Raw genomic sequence first — 24,966 nt, forward strand, 5'->3', positions numbered from 1 at the left:
TACTCACCAGCAACCACACACCACACAACAGAACCACTAACCCAGGAACCTATCCTTGCAACAAAACCCTGTGTCCACATATCTATTCAGGGGACACCATCATAGGGCCTAATCACATCAGCCACACTATCAGAGGCTAGTTCACCTGCACATCTACCAATGTGATACATGCCATCATGTGCCAGCAATGCCACTCTGCCGTGTACATTGGAGAAACCGGACAGTCTCTACGTAAAAGATAAATGGACACAAATCAGACGTCAAGAATTATAACATTAAAAAACCAGTCGGAGAACACTTACTTTGGTCAAAGAGAACAATCTCTTTGGTCACTCAATTACAGACCTAAAAGTGGCAATTCTTCAACAAAAAACTTCAAAAACAGACTCCTTGGAGAGACTGCTGAATTGGAATTAATTTGCAAACTGGATACAATTAACTTAGGCTTGAATAAAGACGGGGGACTGGATGTGTCATTAAAGTCATTATAGTAAAACTATATCCCCATGTTTATTCCTCCCCACCCCCCACTGTTCCTCACAGGTTCTTGTCAACTGCTGGAAATGGCCCACCTTGATTATCACTAGAAAAGGTTCCCCCCCCACCCCCGCCACCCTCTCCTGCTGGTAATAGCTCGCCTTAAGTGATTACTCTGGTTACAGTGTGTATGGTAACACCCATTGTTTCATGTTCTCTGTGTATATAAATCTCCCCACTGTATTTTCCACTGCATGCATCCGATGAAGTGAGCTGTAGCTCATGAAAGCTTATGCTCAAATAAATTTGTTAGCCTCTAAGGTGCCACAAGTACTCCTTTTCTTTTTCCTATTCCATCTTAGGGCTCTGGAAGGTTTAAGTCCTTCAAATCCACAACTGGGTTTTCCTCATGGTTATGAGATCATCCATATTAGCTCCAGAATGAGAAGGCCAACTGGGCAGATCAGCCATTTCCTTATACAGCTCAGGCCTTTGAGCTTGGTCTTCAGTTACAGGTAATCAGCAGGCAATGAACTCCTCCTCAGGGTGTAGCTTTGAAACGCTGGGGTTTTGCATAACCAGGGATGGGAACTAGCATTAACCTTGCCTTAGGGATTCTCCAGGAAATCCACTTAATACCCTGTGACCCAAAAGTCCATACTGGTCAGGCACATTTTCAAAATAGTCTTTTGAACTCCTCAGTCTTACATCTGTTACATCTCCACCACTCAAGAGGTTACTTACAGCGTCAGCCTGTAATAACATATAAACTAATACAATAAAGGCTTTAAAGGATATTACTGGAAATTACAGGATGTCACAGTAACTATCCTGCCTTCCTTCTCTCCCTCCCTACCCCAACAAGTCTGCTCCCCTCACTCCCCAGTCCTCAGCCTATCCCCTACATGCATCTGTCCCCTGTTAAATTGCTGTGTAGACTTCTGGTGTCGGGCTAGAGCCCAAGCTCTAGGATCCAAAAATTGTTAAAAAAAATGGATGCCCTCAATCAAAACACTTTATTTTGATAACTGTTTCACTTTTTAAAAAAAAAAAAAAACTATAAATTAACTGACATTTTGGAATGAAAAAAGTCATTTCAAACCAAAAACTGGAACTTTTCATTTAGAAAATGTGGAAGTGGAAGGTTTCAACAATCTCAAAAATTGGGGGGGGGTGGGGGGTAAATTTTTTTTTTGAGCCAGGAAATGTGTCAGATTTCCCATGAATGGGCTCAGTTTTGACAAATCAGCATTTTCCAACAAACAGTGTTTCTTGGATAAATTCCCAACAAGCTCCACTGAGTTTCGTGTGTAAAAGACTGTGACAAAAAGTGATGGGCAAGACAGGAGGGAGCACAGGGAGTGGGGTTCTGCAGTAATTTGAATATGACCTATGCACACCTAGGCCCGGATCCTTAAAGGTATTTAGGCTCCTAACTTCTACTGATCATTTCCTAGAAAGCATCTGAGCCCATGTTACTTCTGTTTAGTAGCACGAGTGAAGCAAAGAGCGAATGAGTGTAGCTAAGCAACTCATTAACATGAGGAGGAGCGTGTTTAAACCCAGGTCTCCTCAGACACACTATTCTTTGCCAACCCTCAACTTTGCAGACTGAAGAGACTTGGGATTTGCTTCTCCTTCACAGAACTACACCTTACCTTTGTCCTTTCTCCTGTCAACGTACAGGGGCCTGAGACTCCTCTAATAGTACCATTGACTTCAATGAAGTACCTCCCTGTTTACACTAGAATAAGCAGGGAATCAGGCCTGCTATCACTAGCTATTCTTAAAGAATCCTTGCCCTGACATGCCTTTCTGGAGACTGGCCCTTTAAATTTGGAAGAGGCAAGCAACTGTAACCCTAAAATGGCCATTTTGCAAGTGGTTGCTGCATCCTGTAGCTCTGTCTCTTCCAGCTGATGAGTGTTCTTGGTTCCACTACGTTCATCCTTTCTTATTGCTGGGGAAGTGGCATATTCTCATTCCTCTTTGTTTAAAAGCATCTAATTTGGGGCAGGGGGTATCAACTTATCAATATCAATATTATCAATGGGTATCAATACTCCAGTATTATCAGTTGTTTTCTCTTGAGGCACAGTCATGAGCAGCACAGAGATTCCAGCATAAAGTCAAAAGCATAAGGAAAAAAATAAAAACCAGTAAATCCTCTTTCAAGCACAGTACTTATTCTTCCACAGTAATTAAGCTAAAGCTGGTTTTGTTTGGTTTAGGGCAGGAGGAATCCACTGATATTTTAATTTTCATAAAGTGAAAGTCCCTCAAAACACCTCTTTCCTTGCTGCTTAACTTTAAAAATAAATCATGGTTCTTTACAACATTTCACTCAATGTACGACAGCAATTTATCATAACAGACGACATGACTGCCCTCCTGTACCGATTCCCTATAATACAGGATGAAGTAGGCTTTTCTGCTGTGTTTGTAGAGCCAGCTCTGCTGCTCATTGGGTTGAGGCCTCCCTGTTGTTCACCTTTGCAGTTGGACAAGTACATATGTTTTCTCTACCCATCCACATCATCGTCACGGGGTTTTCGATTGAGTTCTCTGTGTTAAAGAAGTGAGCTCGCCAGCCGCAGCAACACTTCATTTGCTTAATTTCACGCCGGAAAGTTTTGCTGAAGACGTAGTAAATGAAAGGGTTATAAGCTGTTGAAGACTTGGCAAACAGACACGGCAGTAGTGTAATGACAGGATGTAGAGATTTGCTGGAGTTAAAGATTGACCAAAAGCTGACTGCTGCGTAAGGCGTCCAGGCACCGAGGAATCCGACACTGACAAACACGGCCATCTGAAAAAGGCACAGTGTGTTCAGTCCTCAGCTTACACCGCTTTTCCCCTTACCTGGCTGTGGTACGTCACAGAAGGTGTAGTATGGCCAGAGAGCCTGGACCATGGCGGTGAATGGAAGTATAAGGGCCCTGAACTACAGCTCTCATGAGGCACTGCTGACTCAAAATATTTCAGTATTCCATACAGAGAAGACACTTTTAATGAACAGCTTTGTTTAGTCAAAACCTCAATTTTTTGTCAAAAAAAGCTTTGATGGAAAATCTTTGATCAGCCTTACTCAGCACCATCCGGTCTCAATGTCCATGAAAAATTCTATAGGGCTACAAGGCAGAACCCTACTCAAAATTATACCTTAACATGGTTTACACCCATTTCAGCATGACTGGAGATACTTTTATAAAATCGGGGGCATTGCTGTATAATATAGGTCTAACGGGCAGCATAGTACATGAGGTATATAATTCATGGCAGTGTAGTAATGCTGTTGAAACCAATGTGGACCCAAGTGCTCTCTGGATGCCTGTCCACAGTGTCAGTTACATGAATAGAACAAATTAATGAATCATGGCTCTGATCCTGAGGCAGGACACCACCTGGTAATCATTGCATTCCTGTGATGGGGTGTGTACACTGCTCCAACGAAGAGAGTGTTAGTTGCACCTGGAGTGTGGGCCAGGCCTAATTTAGGATTTGGCCCAGCTGGGAAGGAGCTGGGTGGCTAATAGAGAGGAAGGAATTCAGGGGAGTAAAAAAGGGAGACCAGCAGCCCTGAGGGGAGAAGTTTTGGGGGAATTCTGATAAAAGGCCTGGTGAGATACTGAGAGGGATGGAGCAAGGCCCTGTGGTGAGCCTTGATAGAAAGACAGGAAGCAGCCCTGCAGGGAGAAAGGCTTGGGAGGAGTTGCTTGATACAAGAGTGAACAGACTGAAGAGAGCTGGGAAAAAAGGCTGAGGGACATGGCAAGGCAGCAAATGGGTACAGGGAAGCAGCAAGGAGCTTGAGGGAACAAACCTTAGCTGCTTGCTACAGGGTCCCTGACATGGAACCCAGAGGAGAGGGTGGGCCTGGTTCCTCTGCTGGCCGCCAAGGAGAGTGTTGTGAAAGCCCCCGATACAAGGTGCAAGAACTATTAAAAGCCTAGAGATAAGGGATGGAGGGTCCACTGAGCTCATAGTCGGGGGCTGAAAACCTGGCCTGAGGTCATCATCAACTATTGTTTGTGGGACTCTGTTCCCCAGAAGGGGACTGAACTTGACCTGGCTGGAGGGCCAAGCCACAAGAAGCAGCAAATTCCCGCAAAGCCAGATTGGCCGTCAGCAGCAGGCACTGGAGGAACAGAGACTGCCCTGCTGGGGTGGGAGCGTGCACTGATCGGTGAGTCACGCACAATGCATGAGTGTGTGTCTATCATGCACCACCTACCCCTGGGATGGGAGGCCAGCTGAGTCCTACTAGTGGTAGGGCATGATCGGAGCATCATCATTTATCAGAGCATAAATCAAACCCCTGTGAACCTACCTGCGAGGTCTCCTTTCTGAATTGATGAATGCTGACAAGCATCCCCATCACAAAACCCAGCACTTTGGAATGGCACGAATTGGTTTGCCTTGGTCGCCGTCTCAGCTGAGGCCAAGAAATGAATGCAGTTGGAGACTGAACAGCCCTTGCTGTCCAAGGTTGGGGATGGGGAGAACAAATTATGTAAACTTGTAGAACTATGGGGTGGACTCATGCAGTAATGACTTTCTCCAAAGAGTAATTAGGCATCAGTGCTTTTATCATTTCTTTCTAATACAACAGTTACTATCTAGAAGACTGCATCTCTCCCCATGAGAGGCTGCCACAGCTGCAGTCAGCAGAGGGTATCAGAGGGTCAGGGCAACTAGAAGGGTATGCCCCATTAGGGCCCTGAACCTTTAGAATTTGCTTTTCCTATTGCTCCATGTCCAGGTCAGGTTTGCTAGTGCTCCAGATGTGCTGCTAGACCCAGCTGTCTCCCTGGTCTTTAGGGACTTAGGAGATGGGTGAGGCTGAAGGATGGTTAGAAGAGGGGGCAGTTCTGGAGGTGATTTGGGTAGTGGTGTTTATTAAATTTGGCCAAGATTTTAAATAAATAGGAACCTGATTAGCTGTTTTTTAAGGCTTCTAATAAGTGGCTTGATTTTTCAAAAGTGATGAGCTCTCATCTGCGCTCATTAACTCTAGGCTCCTACAATTGCCAGCCTCGAGTATTCAAAGTTCATGAGTCAGGTCCCTAAAATCAGTAGAACAGCTTTACAAGCTTGAAAATTTAAAAAAACCAAAAAAAACCCCCAAAAAACAAAACCCACCACATTCAGGGTTCTCTATTTGCCTTCTAATTCTTGAGCCTTTATGGTTCACCTTTTCCAGCTTTTCTCTGCAACTATGAGGCTAGAAAGTTTTCTTTTAAATAAAAGCTGAGATTCTCAGGTAATCACAGAACTCCAGGAGCTGGGGCTTTAAGAAAAACACCAAATACTGTGAGACTTGAAATAAAATTGTAAGAATTGACAACACTGACATGTCTAACCTTGTAGCTCTCTTAGGCCCAGATCCTCAAAGGTATTTAGGCACCTAACTCCCAATCAATGGAAATTAGGTGCCTTTGAGGATCTGGGCCTTAAATTAATCTTGGCCATATGTTGCTTCTGGGGTAGTGTCATCCTGGGGTAATTGCTAGAGCCTCCTTATTTTATTATATGTAGTTTCTCAAAGGGTACCCAGAACCTGGGCTAGGCACTTCTGTTTACTGTAGCATACAAGTGAATAAAATAATGACAAATTACACTATGCACCAGCAGGTGAAAGTTGAGGAAATAAAAGTTCTTTGAATTGGAGAGTCCTTTATGTTGGAAAACTTAGTGTTTTGTTCCCTAATCTTACAAAATAACATTTAGCCCTTCCGTGCTAGGGTTCATCTGAGATTTTCAAAGCACTTTCCAACATGAATTCATGGATTTCAAGGCCAGAAGGGGCCATTATGATCACCTAGTCTGACCTGCTGCAGAGCACAGGCTAAAAAACTTCACCCAAATTCTGTATCAAACCCCTATTTTCTATTGGAGACATGGCATAGCTACAATAGTTAAACCACACCGCCATATGCTTGTGTAGCAGGCAAAACTATCACTTTGCCCACCTTTCCTCTGGAGGAGAGCAGCTTTTTGTCATTATACATTAACCCACAGCCCAGTGGCTATAGCACTCTCCTGGCATGTGGGAGACCCAAGCACATATCTTTTCTCCGTGTCAGACAGAGGTGGGAATTAAAGCTGGCAGTAGCATAGCTGGGGGGGAGCGGGATAGCGGCCGCTCCCGCAGTGAGCACAAGTCAATGCTTGTCAATGTCTCGGTGCTTTTAAATTTTCCCCTGTTGAGGGAACAGGGGGAGTGATCCACAAGAAAAGGTGCCACCCGCTGTGGTGCTTTTACTCACCCGGCGGCACTCCAGGTCTTCGCACTTGTTAAAAGGTACGAGCTGTGCACCTGTCAGCTTGTCTGGAGCTGATGCAGGAGGAGTCCTTAGGTGCTTGGAAAGTTGTACTCAATTCTTTATGGCTTCTTAGGCCACAGAAAGGAGTCATCAGAAGCTCTCAGATACTCAGTCTCTTACAAAAACAGCGTGGGTGACGGGTATAGTAGGCCAGGGGAGGCTAAGCCTTCCCAAACAGTCAAGTTATGGGTCCGCCCTGAGGCCCCCCTTCCGCATCCCATTCTTCCCCTGTGGTCCCGCCCATGCTGCTTGTCTTCCCACCCTCCCTCAGTCTCTCCCTCGAAGCCGGCAGGGCCTAGACTGGGCTGGCTGAGGGGGCTGGGATTGAAGGACTGGGACTTGGGACGGCCGGCAGGATGGGGTTCAGGGTGGCTGGGACGGAGCTCCTCTGGCTGCTGTGGGGGCTCGGGGTTCCGGCAGGAAAAGGGGGTGGAACGGGCGGGGTCTGAGGCAGAAGGAGCGGGGCCAGGGGCTAGCCTCCCTGAATGGGGGCTTCATGCGCCACCCATGAAAAACAGCCTGGCTGGATCAGATTGGAGAAATCCCACAGATCCTCAGATAGGTGCAAAATAAGGTGGGCAAGAGAGTCCCACTCACTGAGTGTGAAGGGGGCTAGACGAGTTCCTGCAAGGGTCACATCACACAGGGCCCCTGCTTGGTTTGACCTGTTCTGGCTCTTCAGGTAACTCACCAGTGTCAGCCTCCTTTCCAGCTTTGCCGCATTAGGGATCCTGTCAAAGTTCTGTATCTCCTGATGTGCTTTGCAAACCTTCCACGCTATGCCCAAGTAACAGCTGAGGATGGTCAGTGCAGGCAGGAGTGTGCACAGAATGAACATGGTCAGGATGAAAGAGAAACCGTTGGCGGAGTTGTGGAATTCACTCCACGCTATCGTGCAGGAGATGCCGAACGGTTCGGGGCCATAATAACCCCAACCCAGCAAAGGCAGAATGGCCCAGAGCAGCGAGCACAGCCAGATGAACGCAATCAAAATGCAAACGGCGTTCTTGTTGATTGTATTGCCTGGAAGAAAAGGAACAGCAAGTCGATATGAATCTCATGTTAACCCCATGATTTCAGGACTAGTTTAAAGGAATAAAAGATTTGATCTGTGGGACCCATCGGGCAGTGCCTTCTGTTTGCCCTCTGATGTATCAGTGTTGCTGCACCATGCCAACCACAGCAGAAGTCAATGGAGGTGTACTGGCTTTCACAGCCCTCTATGCCGGAGCCTCAATCTGGCCTTTTCCGATCCAATGCAGCCGGGGAATGGTGCTGCAAAGGTGACTGAGCTATCGCTGCAGCTCCCTGATCGTTGGCTCACCGCGGGTACATCGATGCTCTGATAAAATATCTGCAGCACTAAGGCTCTAAGCCCGGGTCAGCTGACTCGGGCTCAGGCCACAGAGCTAAACATTGCAGTGTAGTGGGGAGGGTCTCAGAGCCCAGGCTCCAGCCTGAGCCCAAACATCTACACTGCAATTTTAGAACCCTGTGACTCCAAATCAGCTGACCCGGGCCAGCTGCAGTGATGCCTCAGGTCTTTTATCACAGTGTAGATGTACCCTGAATGCCAGGCTAGTCCCTGGAACAACTAAGAGCAGCTGCAGGGCTGCTACTCTGGAATCGTACCAGCCTACAGGGGGCGATTCCAGCAGCCCAGGATTGCCAGAGTGCAGCATTCTGGTTTTACCCCTTTCTCCCAGCCAGATCCTTGCAGATAGAGGGTGCATGAGTCAGGAAGCAGGTTCCGACCAATCCAGTTCCCCTGTAGCCAGGAAATCCAGGCCAATGCAAAGTAGCCTTAGCAATGCCAGGAACTAGGCCTTTGTCTCTCATTGGTGCTTTCCTAATGTTACTTGTTAAGTGATGCCCGGTTGAACAAACTCATTCTAGTTAATAGGTCACATGTCGTGGTGGACTCACTCTGCTTCCCCCCACCCCAGAGGCTATTGTCTGTCTCTTCTGTTCTGAAGCCAAATCGCCTCCTCTACCATATGGTTTCTTTACTCATTTCCCCCTAAAAGCAGCTGACAACACAACATTTAAGATAATGAAGTACAGCCTACTTGGAAACAGCTGTCAGTAGCCTGCTGTAGAGGGGCTATCAAATTGCTTATAGTGCTGAGTGGCTTCTGCTGCACTCTTCCTTCAGGAACCTCAAAGATAACACTTTAATGAAATGCCCAGCTTCCACACATACAATGAGTGGGGATCCTAACAGATCACCAAGGAACAGGGAGAGACAAACCTTAAAAGAGTCTGAGTTTCAGGACAGATAAGCACCAAATTCTGGTCTGAAATCCATCACTATGGCATTATGTGTATTACAGCAGCACCTAGAGGCCCTCTTGTCCTAGATGCCATACATGTACTTAGCGAGAGACATCCCCTTCCCTGAAATTACAGCCTAAATGGATGAGACAGAAAAAGGATGGGAGGAAGGAACCACCTGCATTTACATATGGAGGACTGAGGAACAGAGACTTAGGGTCATATCCACAAAGGTACTGGGGTGACGCAGTTCCTAGCTCCTATGTACCAAGCTGCCTAAGGTAATCCACAGTCCTGCATTAGGCGCCTAAGGAAAGGATCCTCAGAAGCCAGCAAGGTGAACTGGGAGCAACCTATGACCGGAAACTGGCTCTCTCAACATAACAGCCCAATGTTCTACTATTGTGGTCCCCAGATGACTCATTGTCATGACCCAGGTCCACAGGAGCAGCCATGCATCAGCCCTCCACTTGGCAGCTTGCTGACAACTGCTGACCCCAGGACCTATGAAGTCTTGCCACAGTTTGAAGCTCTGCCTCTGAGGTCCTATTGGCGGAGTCCCAAAGCAGCCAATTGGCCTGCCTACCCTATTTAAGCCAGCAACAGGAACAGGAAGCTGTCTGAACAACCCGTTTCCACCCTATCCTGGACTGTGTACCTTGTGCCTTCTCCTTCTGCATCTCCCACAGCCTGACTTTCTGGCATCCCGACCTGGCTTGGCTCCTCACATCTGATCTCCAGTTTGACTCCTGTCTCCTGACCCAGCCTGACTCTGGTTACCAACTCATGATTCTGATCCCAAGTTTGTCTCCTGCCTTTGATCTCCCAGTATCCTGACCCAGCTGTCTCTCAACTCTTGACTGTGGACTCCAGCTCTGACCACTAGGTCTGGCTTAGGGTGACCAGATAGCAAGTATAAAAAATCGGGACAGGGAATGGGGGGTAATAGGTGCCTATATAAGAAAAAGCCCCTAAAATTGGGACTATCCCTATAAAATCAAGACATCTGGTCACCCTAGTCTGGCTGCCCATGAACCAGCCTTGACACTCTTCAGTGTTGTATTTTATTACTTACTATTAGATGTGGATGAGTTGGTTACAAGGAACCGGATCACAGCCATCATACACAAGGTCATCATGCTGGAGACGCCGAAGAGGAAACCCATCAGGGCATAATATATACAGGACGTATCTCCTCCCAGCCAAGCATGGTTCCATGCTGAGGCAATGGCCAGCGGGTACATGCTGATGGCCATTCCAAGATCCGTTATGGCTAAATTTATGATAAGCAGCTGGGGTGACTTGAGATGGGAAGAGCGTTTCACTGCGGTTACAAGGACTGCTGAATTCCCCAGAATCGTCACGATCCCTGAGAGGAGAGAAAACAGTATAGATAGTAAATAATTATCGATGTATTTGTTGACATTCCAGTAATATGCTCGATGCTGTGAAAGACACAACCAGTGCCAGTCATTTGTAAGAGGGCAGTTGCCCTCCCCCAAAACCTTGGTTTGCTCCCCAAACTTTTCATAGGTCTATATTCTCCATTATGTCTTTCTGCTTTTCACCCCTCCCCCCCCACAGACTTTGCAGGATATGAAATAATCACATATAATATTCTAGATGCTGACATGACTGTGCTTTCCGCACTTCCCCCACAAAAACTTTTCTGAAAGGACGTCCCTACAGACACCGAACTAAGGTGCGCTGGGAGACTTGGAAGCATTTGGCTAACGATGTGGCTCTTTGGCTCCCTCTAGTGGCTAGACAACATAGAGGATTGCATCTGCTACTGTAAGCTGACAGGCCTGGTCATCAAGTTCATGTGGTAATAATAATAATAATACTTGGCTCTTATGTAGGGCTTTTCATCAGTAGATCTCAAAGCCCTTCACAGTCTTGAATGCATGTATCCTCACAATTGAGCAGGTGGTCCCAGGGTCAGTCCCTGCAACTGACTTGAACAGACATTGTTAGTTACCGGACGCTGCAGAATTCATCACGGCACTCATTGTTTTGCTGCAGCCAGGCACCTGGCCTTTTGTTTTGTCCCCAGTCCTTACTGGGACCTGCCTGCAGCTGTGTCTCTTCTCTTGGGTGGTGTCAGTCTGTTGGAGTCAGTGGGGTCACACTGGTGTAAAAGCAGTGAGAGTGAGCTAAGAGTCAAACTCAGACCTTCCTGTGGTACCTAGAAGCACTGTTTTTGCCTAGAGGATATGTGCTGATCCATCTGTATATGATTTGTGTGAGATCTTAAAAAACTAAACTAGTGCACAGAAATGCGCCTGGCTTAAAATATACAGGGCCAGATTCCCTGATATGGTCTGGCTTATTTGCACAGCTCTTGCAGTGCAAAGCAGCCACAAACCTGGCTTCACTGGTCCTTGCTGGAGCCACCCAAAAATGCCAAGACATACCAATGAATTGGGCCTGTGATGTTCAAAACACAGTGAATTTGGGGCCAGACGTTTGCTTTATTCTGTGACCTTACTGAGGAAAAAGCAGAATTTGACCCTTCACCTAATAAGACTCTTCAGTTTTTGCAATGCTTCTTTTAGTGAAAATCTCTGCTGAATAAACTTCCTTGTTGAAGCTTTATTAGCTCTGCTGACATCATCACAAAGTTCTCTTTCCTGAACTCAGGACCCAACACTCCCAAGCCTCTACATGCAGAGCTGCAGGACTGGGCTTTGAGTCAGGGTTACCATAGGTCTCTCTTTTGAGCCTCCTTTCTCTGTCCAGTGGTATTTTTTAAATAACAGGAAATGTCCCCAGTTTTTGCAGAGCAGACAAGCTGCCGCTCCAAAAGAGCCCTGATTGGTCTACTTCCCAATTGGTCCCTCCCCTGCATCTGCAGCTGATTGGTCCTTTCTCCTGTAAGCCACAGCTGCCGGATCCCGCCCACCCAGCTCTCCGGAGGGGGTCCCGCAGGGAGGTGCTGACTAACGTCTGTCATTGCATCTGTCAGAGTTCCTTCCCCACTCTGAACTCTAGGGTACAGATGTGGGGACCTGCACGAAAACCCCCTAAGCTTATTTTTACCAGGTTGGTTAAAAATTCCTCAAGGTACAAACCATTTTACCTTTTGCCATTGGACTTTATTGCTGCCACCACCAAGCGTCTAACAAATAAATATATAACCGGGAAAGAGCCCACGTGGAAACATCTTTCCCCCCCAAAATCCTCCCCAAACCTACACTCCCTTTCCTGGGAAAGGTTTGACAAAAATCCTCACCAATTTGTTTCTTTCCCCCAGTCCAGTTTTGAAAGTATCTTGTCTCCTCATTGGTCATTTTGGTCAGGTGCCAGCGAGGTTATCCTAGCTACTTAACCCTTTACAGGTGAAAGGGTTTTTCCTCTGGCCAGGAGGGATTTAAAGGTGTTTACCCTTCCCTTTATTTTTATGACAGCATCTTTGGCTTTGCACCAGACACCCTGCCACTGTGAAAGGGAGTGACACTGCCCCTCACCCCCAGTGAATACCCCCACCGCAGGTACCCCCTCCAGCTCCTCCCACTCCAGCAGTGTCCTCTTTTTGGGAACCTGAAACATGGTAACTCTAGCTGGCCTGATTGGTCATTATGCTAAGTGCCACCTGGGTTGTTCAGAGTGCATTCAACACCCCTTGGGATTGGATGCTACTCAACACCTTGTAGTAAGGTGTCCGTTATGTCCACATGGCATGCTTCATATTTCTCCCAAGCCCATAATAATGGTTTAACATCAGAGTCTGTTCCTTTGCACTATGGCTATTGCTAGACTAGGAGCTAAGGGTGCAGTGTTAGTTAGCTAGATAACACTGAAAATTCTAGCCAAGGCAAAATAATTGTACTTTTAGTATGTGCTAAATTGTTAGGGAAGCACAGGCTTTAACTGGACCAGCTTAGCACGTGCAAAAGTATAACTAACCTTGTTTGGACTGGAGTTTCACAAGGTATCAGACTGAGCTAACTAACATTCTATTCAATCCTATATCGGTCCTTATGCCACCCACATCAGGGTAGTATCTGAGCACCTCACTCAGTTAAATCCTAGGCTGAACTAAGAATCTATTGTTAAGGGACAGGCTGTTTTAATGATGAAAATAGTTACAAGTTGCAGATTTCTATAAAAGCCTAAGAGGAGCACAGGGGATGATAAAAGTAACAATGTCATCACCTCTTTCCTGGAGGATGCTTTCACCTAGCAAACCGCTACACTCTAGTGTCATTTTTCTTGCCAAAATACCACTAACGCCTGCCCAAAATACACAGAGCAAACAATTGGGTCTGTTTTCTTTTCAAGCAAGTACGGCTCTGCAGCAACGAGGTTAATCTAAAGTTTTACGGTGAACATGATCTCTAAAGTCAGCAATGAAAAGAGGAAACAACAGATTCTCACTATTTACAATGCCTTCCCTTTAGCTGTAAAAGCAAGACTGTAGCAGTGTGTTCATGAAAAAGATGCAGTGATGTATTTCTAGGGGAAGAAGTCAGGGAAATTTCCAGCCTCTGAAAAATACACAGTGTTCCTTGTTTTCCACAGATCCCCAGCTGAGGAACATATTTCCCCCTCCTCTGTAACACTTCACATTATCATTTCCGAAATACACTTTGATTTGCTATTTCCTTCTCTCTCCTATTGTGCGGCTAGGAATTTAGATTGGGATTTTCCAACGAGCCTAATGGAGCTAAGCAGTCAAATTCTATTAAAATTCAGTGATAGTTGGGTGCCTAACACCCTTAGGCTCTTTGGAAAATCCCAGCCTTAACAAACACATCACTAAGATGCTATTCGGAAGCATATGATAAACCCACAAGTAATAAGGATCGTGAGCTGAAGCCACACTCTGTGTGGTATATATGTATGGTGTACCCATGTACTTCATTGTAAATCTACCTTCAAAAACACAAATAGCCAGCTATATAAAACTCACATGCTATTTGAAAACCCTCTCACCCTTTTATACAAGCTTGTCCTATTAAAGCAGAGCTGTTCTTAAAAAGAAATGATACCCCAAAGCAACTCTAGGATCAGACAAAAGATGCTGTCCTGTACAGACCCCCACAAAACTGCCTCTTATTGATGATCAAAGTGACCCATAGAACTCCAGCACCGGGATGCTGAAATGGAGGCAGGTGGTTTACAATCTTGGTTCTGCAAGGAGATCTTCTGCTGGCAAAAGTTAATTTATCAAAATTATGGGCAACAAATTTTGGAAGGGATAGGAAACATCAGGGCTCAAGCCAATCTCTAACTATTAGAGACCAGGATGAGACCGGGGGTGGGATACAGGGCAGATTATCCTGTCTGTCTATTCTTGCACCTTCCTCTGAAGCTTATGTTATTGGTCATTGTCAGAGACAGGACACTGGACTAGATGGACTATGGGTTTGATTCAATCTGGCAGTTCCTGTTCCCTAAACAAGCATTGGTGACTGAGGAGGGAGAACTCACCTATGATCAGAAGAAACACTCCTGCTCCGTAATCCACTGTGGGGTGGAGTTTGGAGAGATATTGCTGCTCCATGGCCCCTTGTGGAAGTACAGTAGGTAAAGATTTAAATCAAAGAAAAAGCAATGCTAGTAGGCACGGTGAAGAAGCTCTTCCTCCATGGTGTGTGTGGCATTTGTCCACCGTTGCAGGCAGAGAGGTGGGGTGCAGTCAATGCGAAGGGTCCCCCCTGTGCATTCTTATCTCTCCATTTCCCTTGTGCTCCCTGGCAGGAGATGAGGAGAGTGGAGATGGGGAAAGCGCTCCTCCCTGGGGAGTGTCAGAGCTCGGCACACTCACAGCCTGACTGGCTACCAGAGCCTCCCTCCACCCACACCCGTTCTGCTCTCTGGCTTGTCAAGCAACCTCTCAGTGCAAATCCCCTCTCTGTGCACTGCAGTGGGCAAAAAGCAATTGCAGCTCATCCAGCAGCAACTCTAGGGAACGAGACGCTCTGGAGCAGAGGGCTTTTTATTGCTTTATGTCTGAGGCATGGAGATGAGAGGGCTGAGGAGGTTTCTCTTTGCTCTGCCCTGTTACAATACGCAGGGTACGGCTGCAGTGCATGGGGGTCGCAGTCCCACTCTAGCAGGCAGGGCTTCCGGCGGCTGGTTATAGAACGTGTGAGCACAGTTCAAGGATTGTGCAGTACATGTAGCAGCAGAGACCCAGGACAGAACCAACTGTTCTGAGTCACTCTGGATAGGTGTGTAATTACTGGAGATGGGCCCAAACTAAAATCCCAGATCTAAAACCCCAAACCATGAGGGGCTTAGCATCACCTCCACATTTTGCAGCTGGCTCCTCTTTATAGTAGTCTGCACCTCAACTCCAGATTCCTAAATCAGAATAAATATGGCAGAAGTTTGGCTCCAGATCCAAAACTTGTAGCGTGGATTCCTGCCTAGTAACTTATATATGAAGGTCCTGATTTTTCAAAAGAACCCTCTGATTTTGTACATGCATTTTAAATATCAATCTTGCAGGTACACTTTATAGCACTTATTAGGTGTCTGACTACCAGATGTGTGAGGGTAACCAGGTAGATGGACATCAAATAATAAGTGCTATAAAAGAGCCCAGGTATTTGTGGGTGTAAAATTGGAGAATGAATTGAGGCACTTTTGATAATTTGAAGGTGCTCTAAAGATCCCTTCTGCTTGCAGATTTGGCCTCTGCCATGGACAGGGGAGGTTAGCCTAGCTCAGAGGTCTCCAAAGTATTGGGCATGCCCTTAGGGGGGCATGGCAGAACCTTCGGGGGGGGGGGGGCACAGCAGGGCCTGGGCCAGCCCCAATGGGGGTGGGGTGGGAGCACCACCCAGCCCTTCCCCCCACAGTTCTGCTCTGGTCCCACCCCCAACTGCATCTCCAGCTGCCAGCCCTGCATCTGGTCCTCTCTCTAGGCTTGGCACGGCTCCGCTCCCAGTAGAGCTGCCAGGCATCCGGTTTTTGACCAGAATGCCCAGTCAAAAAGGAACCCTGGCAGCTCCGGTTGGCACCACCAACTGGGCTGGTAAAAGTTTGATCGGTGGCACAACCCGGAGTCCCCTCCCACACCCAAACTCCCTCCTGGAGCACACACCCCCCAAACCCCTCATCCCCAGCCGCACCCCAGAGCCCACACCCCCTACTGCACTCTGAACTCCTTGGCCCCAGCCTGGACCCCCCTCCTGTACCCCAAACCCCTCATCCCTGGCCCCACCACAGAGCCTGCATCCCCCAGCTGGAGTCCTCACCTTCCACACCCCAACCCCCTACCCCAGCCCACAGCCCTCTCCCACACCTCAAACCCCTCATCTGCAGCCCCACCCCAGATCCCGCACCCCCAGATGGAGCCCTCACTTCCCTCCCGCACCCCAACCCCCTGCCCGGTGAAAGTGAGTGAGGGTGAGGGAGAGCGAGCGATGGAGGGAGGGGGGATGGAGTGAGTGGGGGCGGGGCCTTGAAGGGGCAGGGACTTAGGGAAGGGCAGCGGGAGGGGCAGGGGTGTTCGGTTTTCTGGGATTAGAAAGTTGGAAATCCTAACTCCTGGCCCCATGCCAGCCCCCATCCTCAGCCTTGCTCCTGGCCCCAGACCCACACCCAGATGTAACACCAGCCTTGGCCCCCTTACCCCGTCCGCATTCCCCCCGAGCTACATCTGTGCTTCTGGCCCCACCCCCAGAGCAGGGCAGGGGAGGGGAGGGAAACCTTCAAAAGTTTGGGGACCACTGCCCTAGCCTCTGGCACTGCCTTCAAGGGACTCTACCGGATGTGAATCCAGGTATCCATGCATGAAGAGCAAGCAGGTGGGGTGACAGGTATCTGCTCCTCCTCTCCAAAGGCTCATATCTGCAGGGTCCCACAGGGATCCATACTATCCCCTCTTCTCTTTAATATCCCCATGACACTACTGGAGAGAGAGTCAGATGTCGGGTTCTTAGCTGCCCACAGTATTCTGGTGACACTCACCTATCTATTTAATTCTCAACTGATGCAAGCCTCACACCCTTTTTAATCAAAGTTGTCCTTTTAAAGCAGAGCTGTGGTCAAGAAACCCTAAAACAACTCAAGGATCAGACCAAAGATGCTCTCCTGTACAGAATCTCATGAAACCGTGCCTCCCTTCTCTTGAAAGGCAAAGTGACCCATGGAGCTCCAGCACGGGGAACCTGAAAACGGGGGCAGAATGCCTACAGGAAATTAGCTCTTGGATAAAGAGCAACTGGCTCAAGCTAAGCCCAGGCAAGACCGAAGTAATGCTGGTAGGAAAGGGAAAGTGCTTTGAAGAGCTTACCAAGGCTTGTCTCTAATGTCCATGAAGGTATATGGCCACAACAAAGCGGTGCAAAGCCTCAGGTTCCTGTTTGACTCCCTGCTAAGCCCATTTGATCAGGTAGCATCAGTTTCTAGAAATGCCTTCTTTCATCTCTGGCTTGCTAGGAAACTTTGTCCCTTCCTCCCAGATGAGGAGCTGGCAACATGCATTTGTCACCCCCAGGCTGGGTTCCTGTAGTTGATTGTATCTGAAGGCAATGCACGTGAAGACAACGCACAAGCTGCAGCTGAATGTAGCTGTTTGTGACTGAATGTAGCATCTGGTCCGTGCTCTCCCCTCCATGAGCACGGCCAGTTTCTGATATCAGTTCAAGGCCTGGGTGCTAATTTGCAAAACAATTAACGGCTCAAGCCTCAGTTTCAACAAAGACTGAATTTCAATCTTGAACCCCCATGACAGCTGTGCTCCTCTGGCACAAGGCAGGCCACAAAGCACAGGATGAGGTGTGTGAGAACTGGGGAGAAAGTGTTCTCTGTCAAGGGGATCTGGCTACAGAACTCTCACAGGGTGACACTGTCCCTTTAAGAAGGAAGAGCTCAGTGCACCTGTGCCTATATCAGCTGATCGCCAATCACCTGGGTTATATAAATGGAGAAAGACTGAGCTAGACCAGGCTTCAGTCAGGAAAAGGGGCAGGTGAGAGCTCCCAGGGAACAAGAAAGGGGTAGGTGAGAGCTCCCAGAGACTGGAAGCCTGTAAGAAGTCCCTGAAGGAAGCTGTAGTTGGTTCCTGGGGAAGACTGAAGAGCAGCAAGAGTGGTTTGCTAGCTAATATCCCCAATGCAGCAGGAGTTGTCTGCTGACTTCAAAGCTGGAAACTTGAAGCTGTGGGCCAGAGAGGGCTGAAGCAGATGTGGCAATTCCCTACAACATGGGGAAACTTTACTGCATTAAGTGTATGTATCTTTATGGGCCAGGGATTGTGTAATTACATGGAGGAGGGGGACCACAGCCTTCTAGGAACTATGAACAGTGGGGGGTGATTAGGCAAAGTCACCCCAGTTGTGTAACCTCTCCAGAGAGGTCCCACCACTGGGAGAAGCTCACCTATGCTGAGTCCAATAGAATTTTCCAGAGACCAACAGACAAAGATGGAACTTTTGAATAAATAGCCTGAGTTTTTAAATTGACTCAGGGACTTTCTTTCTGATCCAGCAAGGGCTGGGCAGTACTGTCTGTTGGGGCAATCCTTAGGGAAGGTTTGGAAGGACTGACATCTGCCAGAGCCTGAGGTCTGGGTGATCTCGGGTAAGCTTTTTGCAAACATGTAGGGTTCTTTTATTATTCTAATGTTTTTTCTGTCATGCTTTTACCTGAAGAATAAGTGTGGTTGCTTAGAAAGGGGTGTGGGGCACTTATAACTGGGCAATTATGCTGTTTATAGTGTCTGAGGAGAGGGGAAAGCAGGCCTGCTTGGGCCATCTGACTTGCTGGGGAACTTGCGGTGTAAGCAGGGAACTGTGCAGCCTGGAAAAACCCCAGTCAGGATGGAGACACAGGTCTCTGCCCAAGAGAGTAGATGGCTGGAGAGCCAGAATCCTAGAGTGGGTGGCCTCAAGGGGGAAATACAAGTGCAGTTGCCCTGAAATGTGATAGCGGGGGAGCAGCTGAGGGGCTTAGGCACTGATGCCTCCAGGCTGGAGAGCTGGAGCGGGCTGAGGGCCTTGGACCTCAGTTGGTTTGGCTGCCAAAGTCATGGTGGAACATTTCAGTGAGGGACCCAAAGTTTTTGTAAACAGAAAACCACTTAAAGAAGTCACCAGAATTGAAGTTTTCAAAATAGCCTGCACGTGCACACATAGTCACATAAGTATTCAGAAGACTTTCATTTCTCCCTGAACGTTCCAGTGCACAGATAAATCCATTCAGATAGATATCTGTGGGAAATGAATTTAAAAGGGTGGCAGCTACCACCAAACTCAGTTTGTTTTGTGCTCTAAATGAATATTTGCACATTCTTGTGGTCTTCTGTCTCCAGATGTTAACCACCTATGGGAGAGATCTTAGCAGTAACAGCTTGCAACTGTACTTGGTCTATGTCTACACTGTAATAAAATGCCTGCGGCTGGCCTGGGTTAGCTGACTGGGGCTCGGGCTGAGGGGGCAAAAAATTGCAGTGTAGATGTTGGGGCTCAGGCTGGAGTCCAGATCTGCAACCCCATGATGGGGGACAAACCCTAGAAACTACTGTGTTGGAGGATCAGTGGCTCATTTAGTCTGGTATCCTCTCCCTGACACAGTAGCTGCTACCACCATAAGGTGTCTAACTGTACTATAAATTAGCATGGTGGAGACAGTAAGGTAGTGATTAGCATATCGAGTAGCACTCCCCCCTTCCCCATTAAAAATGGATATAAAGTGCCTTTAAATTGCACACAAAGCTCATCAAAGTTAGCATGTGTTCATCTTCTTTACCCTGAGCCTTTCCTCCATTACCTTTCCCTTGTAGTCATTTCCAGTCTGTTTTGTCTAGTCTAATTTTAGATTGGGAGTACAATAACCACCACTACAGGTCAAAGGACAAACATGCGAAGTTTGCAAACCCATCCATTCCCTGACTCTGGTGGTCTGGGCATTTTATTTATTGTGATAATGTATTTAACATCATCCGAGAGAGACTTTCTGCCAGAAATTCAACACAGCAGACCATATCCTCAGGGCAATAATTCTATCAGAGACTTAACAAGCTCAACCTGCATAGATGGATCTCAGTAATGTGAGAGGCTGGATGGCCTTGTAGTTAAGGCACTAACCTGCAACTTGGGTGATTTGGGTTTGATTCCTGGCTCTACCACAGTCTTCCTCTGCAACCTTGGTCAAGTCACTTAATGTACCTGTGCTTCAGTTACTCATCTTCTTGTGTTTTGTATCCTTTCTTTCACCTGTTTATTGACACTGTAAATTCTTCACAGGAGGGACTATCTATTTGTATGTGTATATTCAGTGCCCTTGCAAAAGGGTGCCTCTAGATACTACTGTAATACGAATAACCTACTTCAGGTACTTGTATGCACTCCCTCTAAAGTATCTGAGCACCTTGCAATGGTGTATTTATCCTCACAGCTGTGAGGCAGGGAAGTGCTACTGAGGGAGCAGACAGATTAAATGATTTGGTCAACATCAGCCAGGAGAACCACCTGACCTGTAACCAGGACCAGCTCTAGGCACCAGCAAACCAAGCACGTGCTTGGGGCGGTATTCCGGGTGTGGGGGTTGGTTTTTCTGCTTGGGGCGGCAAAAAACCTAGAGCTGGTCCTGCCTGTAGCACAGGGGGGAATTGAACCCGAGTCTCCTAAGCCACAGGTTAGCACTCATCATCCTTTTTGTACTGGGAACAGAGATGCCAAAGTTATCCCAGACATGACATATGCCATCAGCTTCTGAAAAATACCAGGTTTTGAAGAGAGGTAAAAGCTACTGTCAGAGGGTTAATGGCATTTGGCTCAAGAATGTGAACTTTTGATAAGAAAAAACACAGCAGACCCATGGCCCCAGCACCTCAGACAAGCAGAGGCAATCGTATTACCAGATGAGAAGCTAAATAAATTAGAAATGACCGCATACCAGAAGCAACACTTGTCCTCACCCACAACTATTTCACATTTGGGGACAACATATAGCTTCAAGTCAGCGGCACTGCTATGGGTACCCACATGGCCCCACAGTATGCCAACATTTATTTTATGGCTAACTTAGAGGATGAGAGCTAAGGAAGCATTGTTCTAACGCCCCAACTCTATTTGCACTACACTGATGACCTCTTCATCATCTGGACCCGTAGAAAAGAAGCCTGTGAGGAATTCCACCATGATTTCAACAATTTCCATCCCACCATCAACCTCAGCCTAGACCACACAAGCAGTCCATTTCCTGGACACTACTGTGCTAATAAGCGATGGTCACATAAACACCACCCTATACTGGAAACCTACTGACCACAATACTTACCTACATGCCTCCAGCTTCCATCCAGGACACACCACACGATCCATTGTCTACAGCCAAGCTCTAAGATACAATCGCATTTGCTCCAATCCCTCAGACCAAGACAAACACCTACAAGATCTCTATCAAGTGTTCTTACAACTACAATACCCACCTGCTGAAGTGAAAAAACAGATTGACAAAGCCAGAAGAGTACCCAGAAGTCACCTACTACAGGACAGGCCCAACAAAGAAAATAACAGAACGTCACTAGCCATCACCTTCAGCCCCCAACTAAAACCTCTCCAGCGCATCATCAAGGATCTACAACCTATCCTGAAGGATGACCCATCATTCTCACAGATCTTGGGAGACAGGCCAGTCCTTGCTTACAAACAGCCCCCCAAGATGAAGCAAATACTCTCCAGCAACTACACAACAAAAACACTAACCTAGGGAACCTATCCTTGCAACAAAGCCTGATGCCAACTCTGTCCACATTTATTCAAGTGACACCATCTTAGGGCCTAATCACCATCACAGGCTCATTCACCTGCTCATCTACCAATGTGATATGTGCCAGCAATGCCCCTCTGCCATGTACATTGGCCAAACCAGATAGTCTCTAAGCAAAAGAATAAATGGACACAAATCTGACATCAGTAATCATAACATTCAAAAACCGGTAGGGGAACACTTCAACCTCTGGCCACTCAGTAACAAACTTTAAAGGTGGCAATTTCGCAACAGAAAAGCTTCAAAAACAGACTCCAACAAACTGCTGGGCTTGAATTAATAGGCAAACTAGATACCATTCAAACCCAAGTTAATAGAGACTGGGAGTGGCTGGGTCATTACACATATTGAATCTATTTCCCCATGTTAGGTATCCTCACAACTTCTTGTCAACTCTCTAAATGGGCCATCTTGATGATCGCTACAAAAGTTGTTTTTTGTTTTTTCCTGCTAATAGCTCATCTTAACTAACTAGCTTTTTACCGTTTGTATGACAACTTCTACCATGTGTGTCATGTTCCATTCTATGCATCCGATGAAGTGGGCTGTAGCCCATGAAAGCTTATGCTCTAATAAATTTGTTAGTCCCTAAGGTGCCACAAGTACTCCTGTTCTTTTTGCAGATACAGATTAACACGGTTTCTACTCTGAAACCTGCCATGATTTCACAATCACTTTCACCTAAATTATCTTCAACCTGCAGATTTGCAACTAATTCCTCCCTCTTTGTCAGAATCAAGTTTAAAATTACTGTCCCCCTGGTTAGTACTTCCACCTTCTGAAACAAGAAGTTGTCTCCAACATATTCCAAGAACTTATGGCAAAAAAATATATTAATTTTTCCAACAGTACCTGGGAATTTACTACCAGGTCTTGGGGTTTTTAATATTTCTGGTGTAGAAATGATTACTCCACTTCCTCATTTGGTGATCTAAAATAGACGCATACCATGATGTTGCACCAGTTTTTTTTCCTCTTGTCTACTTCTCTCCTACTTCTGGCCCTCAAAGTGTACATAATCTTGATGATTAAGGCTATGATTTAGTCATAGAGGTCACGGATTCCATGACTTTACTGGACCTCCGTAACTTCTTCAGCTGTGAGCAGCTGACGCCGTGGCTGGAGCCTGTATGGTTATTTTAGTAAGTCATAGGCTCTGTGAATTTTTTGTTTGTTGCTTGTGACCTGTCCTTGACTTACTAAAAGTAATCATGACAATCTTAGCCTTATTATATAATGCAACACCTCCCTCTTTTCCCTTCCTGAACAAGCTATAAATGTTCCAGTCATGAGATTTCTCACCAAGTCTCAGTGATGCCAATTAGTGTTCACCTTAGCTTGTGAACTAATACTTCCCATCCTTTGTTTTGTTCCCCATATTCCTTGCATTTGTGTAAAGAGATCTAAGACATCAAGCAGATTCCTCCCACTACTATCCCCACAACTTTATATGTCCAAACTCCAAAGAAGGAGGGGAATTTGGTTAGAGTAACACAAAGGTGTAATCGGAACTAATGAGGAGATTTGTTTTAAAAATGAATAAATAATGAAATTCAACATAAAGATATCCTTCCTAATTGCTCAGTACTCAACTGTCTTGTTTACAATTTGTGCTGGTCCAGTGAGCCAGAGACAGATTATCTCAAAGTTTAAAACTGTTTGGCTGGGGACAGGTTTGAGTTTATTTCTTGTACCAATCTGTAATCAAGCTTCTGTTAAGCTCCCTCTGATATCTGAAGAAATCTATTTACAAATTTATACAAAGCACAGGTAACATTCTAATAAATTCCAAGGCTATGCTCATCTAGTCTGACTTCTTGTGTAATACAGGCTCCTAAGTCACTTAAATCAAGTCTGTGATTTAGGATAACTTTCAATATAAGACTGGAAAACTTTGATCCACATCACTGTATTTTGAGCACCTGTCAGGTTTTTTTTGTCAATTTTTAAATACCTTTCTTCCCTCTCCTCCTATAAGAGAGAGAGCTTGATTTGTGTGGGAGAAGGTAGCAACTAGATTTGTGTGTGTAAAGAATTTATAAAGGGAAAGCTAAATCAAAGGAATATTCCAAGACACACTCTCCTCATTAGACCCAAGTCAAACTGCTACTACTCAAAGGCTCAACCAAAGTCACTTTCAGTAGGTAAGAAGTTATGGTACCTGTAAACATATTCACTGCATGAATCCCATATGCAAATTAAGGACCTGTTCTGCTAGCAACCATGCTGCTCAAGTACATGCTGTACAGTCAGAGGATTTCAGGGCTATTCTTTCACTCTCCTCCACAGCAACTTTGACTTAGTTATTCTTTCTATTTGTCCACTCCTACGTCACCATCACTTAAATAGTAAAGACTTACGACAATTGACTGTAATGTTCTATAGATCTTCTATCCAATAATTTTGAAGGGGTTTAAAAATGCTAATGGAGCAAAATCCTCCTTTTTATAAATGAGGAAAATTGAGGCTGAGGGGTGACATGATGTGACTCTAACTTTTTACACCCACTTTACACTCCCATTGCACTGGAGTAAATGGCAGTACAAGGTGCAAAGCAGTGAGCGATCAGGCCAAATTCAAACCTGGTGTAAGTAAATGCAACACCACTGTCAGGTCTAAATCTGATCTAGTCTAAAGGGAAAATAACCCCCTGAATGCATAATACATGCAAATGAGATTTGTACATTTCAGATACGATGTGAAAGGCACTAATATTAATTGAAATATGTTAACAACCCAAAGCAGTACACATGAAGCAGGGTGGAAAAGATGGAAATGCGATATGAAAAGATTAATTCACTATGCAAGTACAAAGCATATTATAGCTACTTATTTCAAGGGCGTGAAGACAGATGCTAACACTACAAGATGGGAGGATGAACTGGTACATAAAATTACCACTCAAGAAAGATCTTTGAGTCATTGTGGATAGTTCTCTGAAAACATCCACTCAATGTGCAGCAGCAGTCAAAGTGAACAGAATGCTGGGAATCATTAAGAAAGGGATAGATAATAGGACAGAAAATATCATGTTACCTCTATATAAATCCATGGTATGCCCACATCTTGAATACTGTGTGCAGATGTGGTTGCTCCATCTCAAAAAGATATATTGGAAAAAGCTTCAGAAAAGGGCAACAAAAAAATTATTAGGGGT

At 46.2% G+C, this 24,966-nt stretch overlaps 1 protein-coding gene across 1 annotated transcript; it reads right to left on the minus strand.

Annotated features, from left to right (window-relative positions):
* Nucleotides 1-1,566: 1,566 nt before the first annotated feature.
* On the minus strand, nucleotides 1,567-14,586 carry LOC119853264 (opsin-5-like). The gene is made up of 4 exons (XM_038396126.2): nucleotides 14,514-14,586; nucleotides 10,153-10,446; nucleotides 7,495-7,826; nucleotides 1,567-3,286 (listed from the first exon to the last, which is right to left on the minus strand). Exons 1-4 carry the CDS (start codon nucleotides 14,584-14,586, stop codon nucleotides 2,939-2,941), a joined length of 1,047 nt encoding a protein of 348 aa, XP_038252054.1. The 3' UTR covers nucleotides 1,567-2,938.
* Between the last annotated feature and the right edge of the window lie 10,380 nt (nucleotides 14,587-24,966).

The sequence above is a fragment of the Dermochelys coriacea genome, chromosome 3 (assembly GCF_009764565.3).
Source record: "Dermochelys coriacea isolate rDerCor1 chromosome 3, rDerCor1.pri.v4, whole genome shotgun sequence".
In the NCBI taxonomy this organism is placed as follows: domain Eukaryota; kingdom Metazoa; phylum Chordata; order Testudines; family Dermochelyidae; genus Dermochelys; species Dermochelys coriacea.

Coding starts and splice junctions, on each gene's coding strand:
- LOC119853264 (XM_038396126.2), bottom strand. CDS start 14,586: ATGGAGCAGCAATATCTCTCCAAACTCCACCCCACAGTGGATTACGGA. Junction 10,447..14,513: donor AGTGTTTCTTCTGATCATAG/GTGAGTTCTCCC, acceptor CTCTCCTCTCAG/GGATCGTGACGATTCTGGGG. Junction 3,287..7,494: donor TGGAAAGGAGGCTGACACTG/GTGAGTTACCTG, acceptor TGCCTTTTTCAG/ATGGCCGTGTTTGTCAGTGT.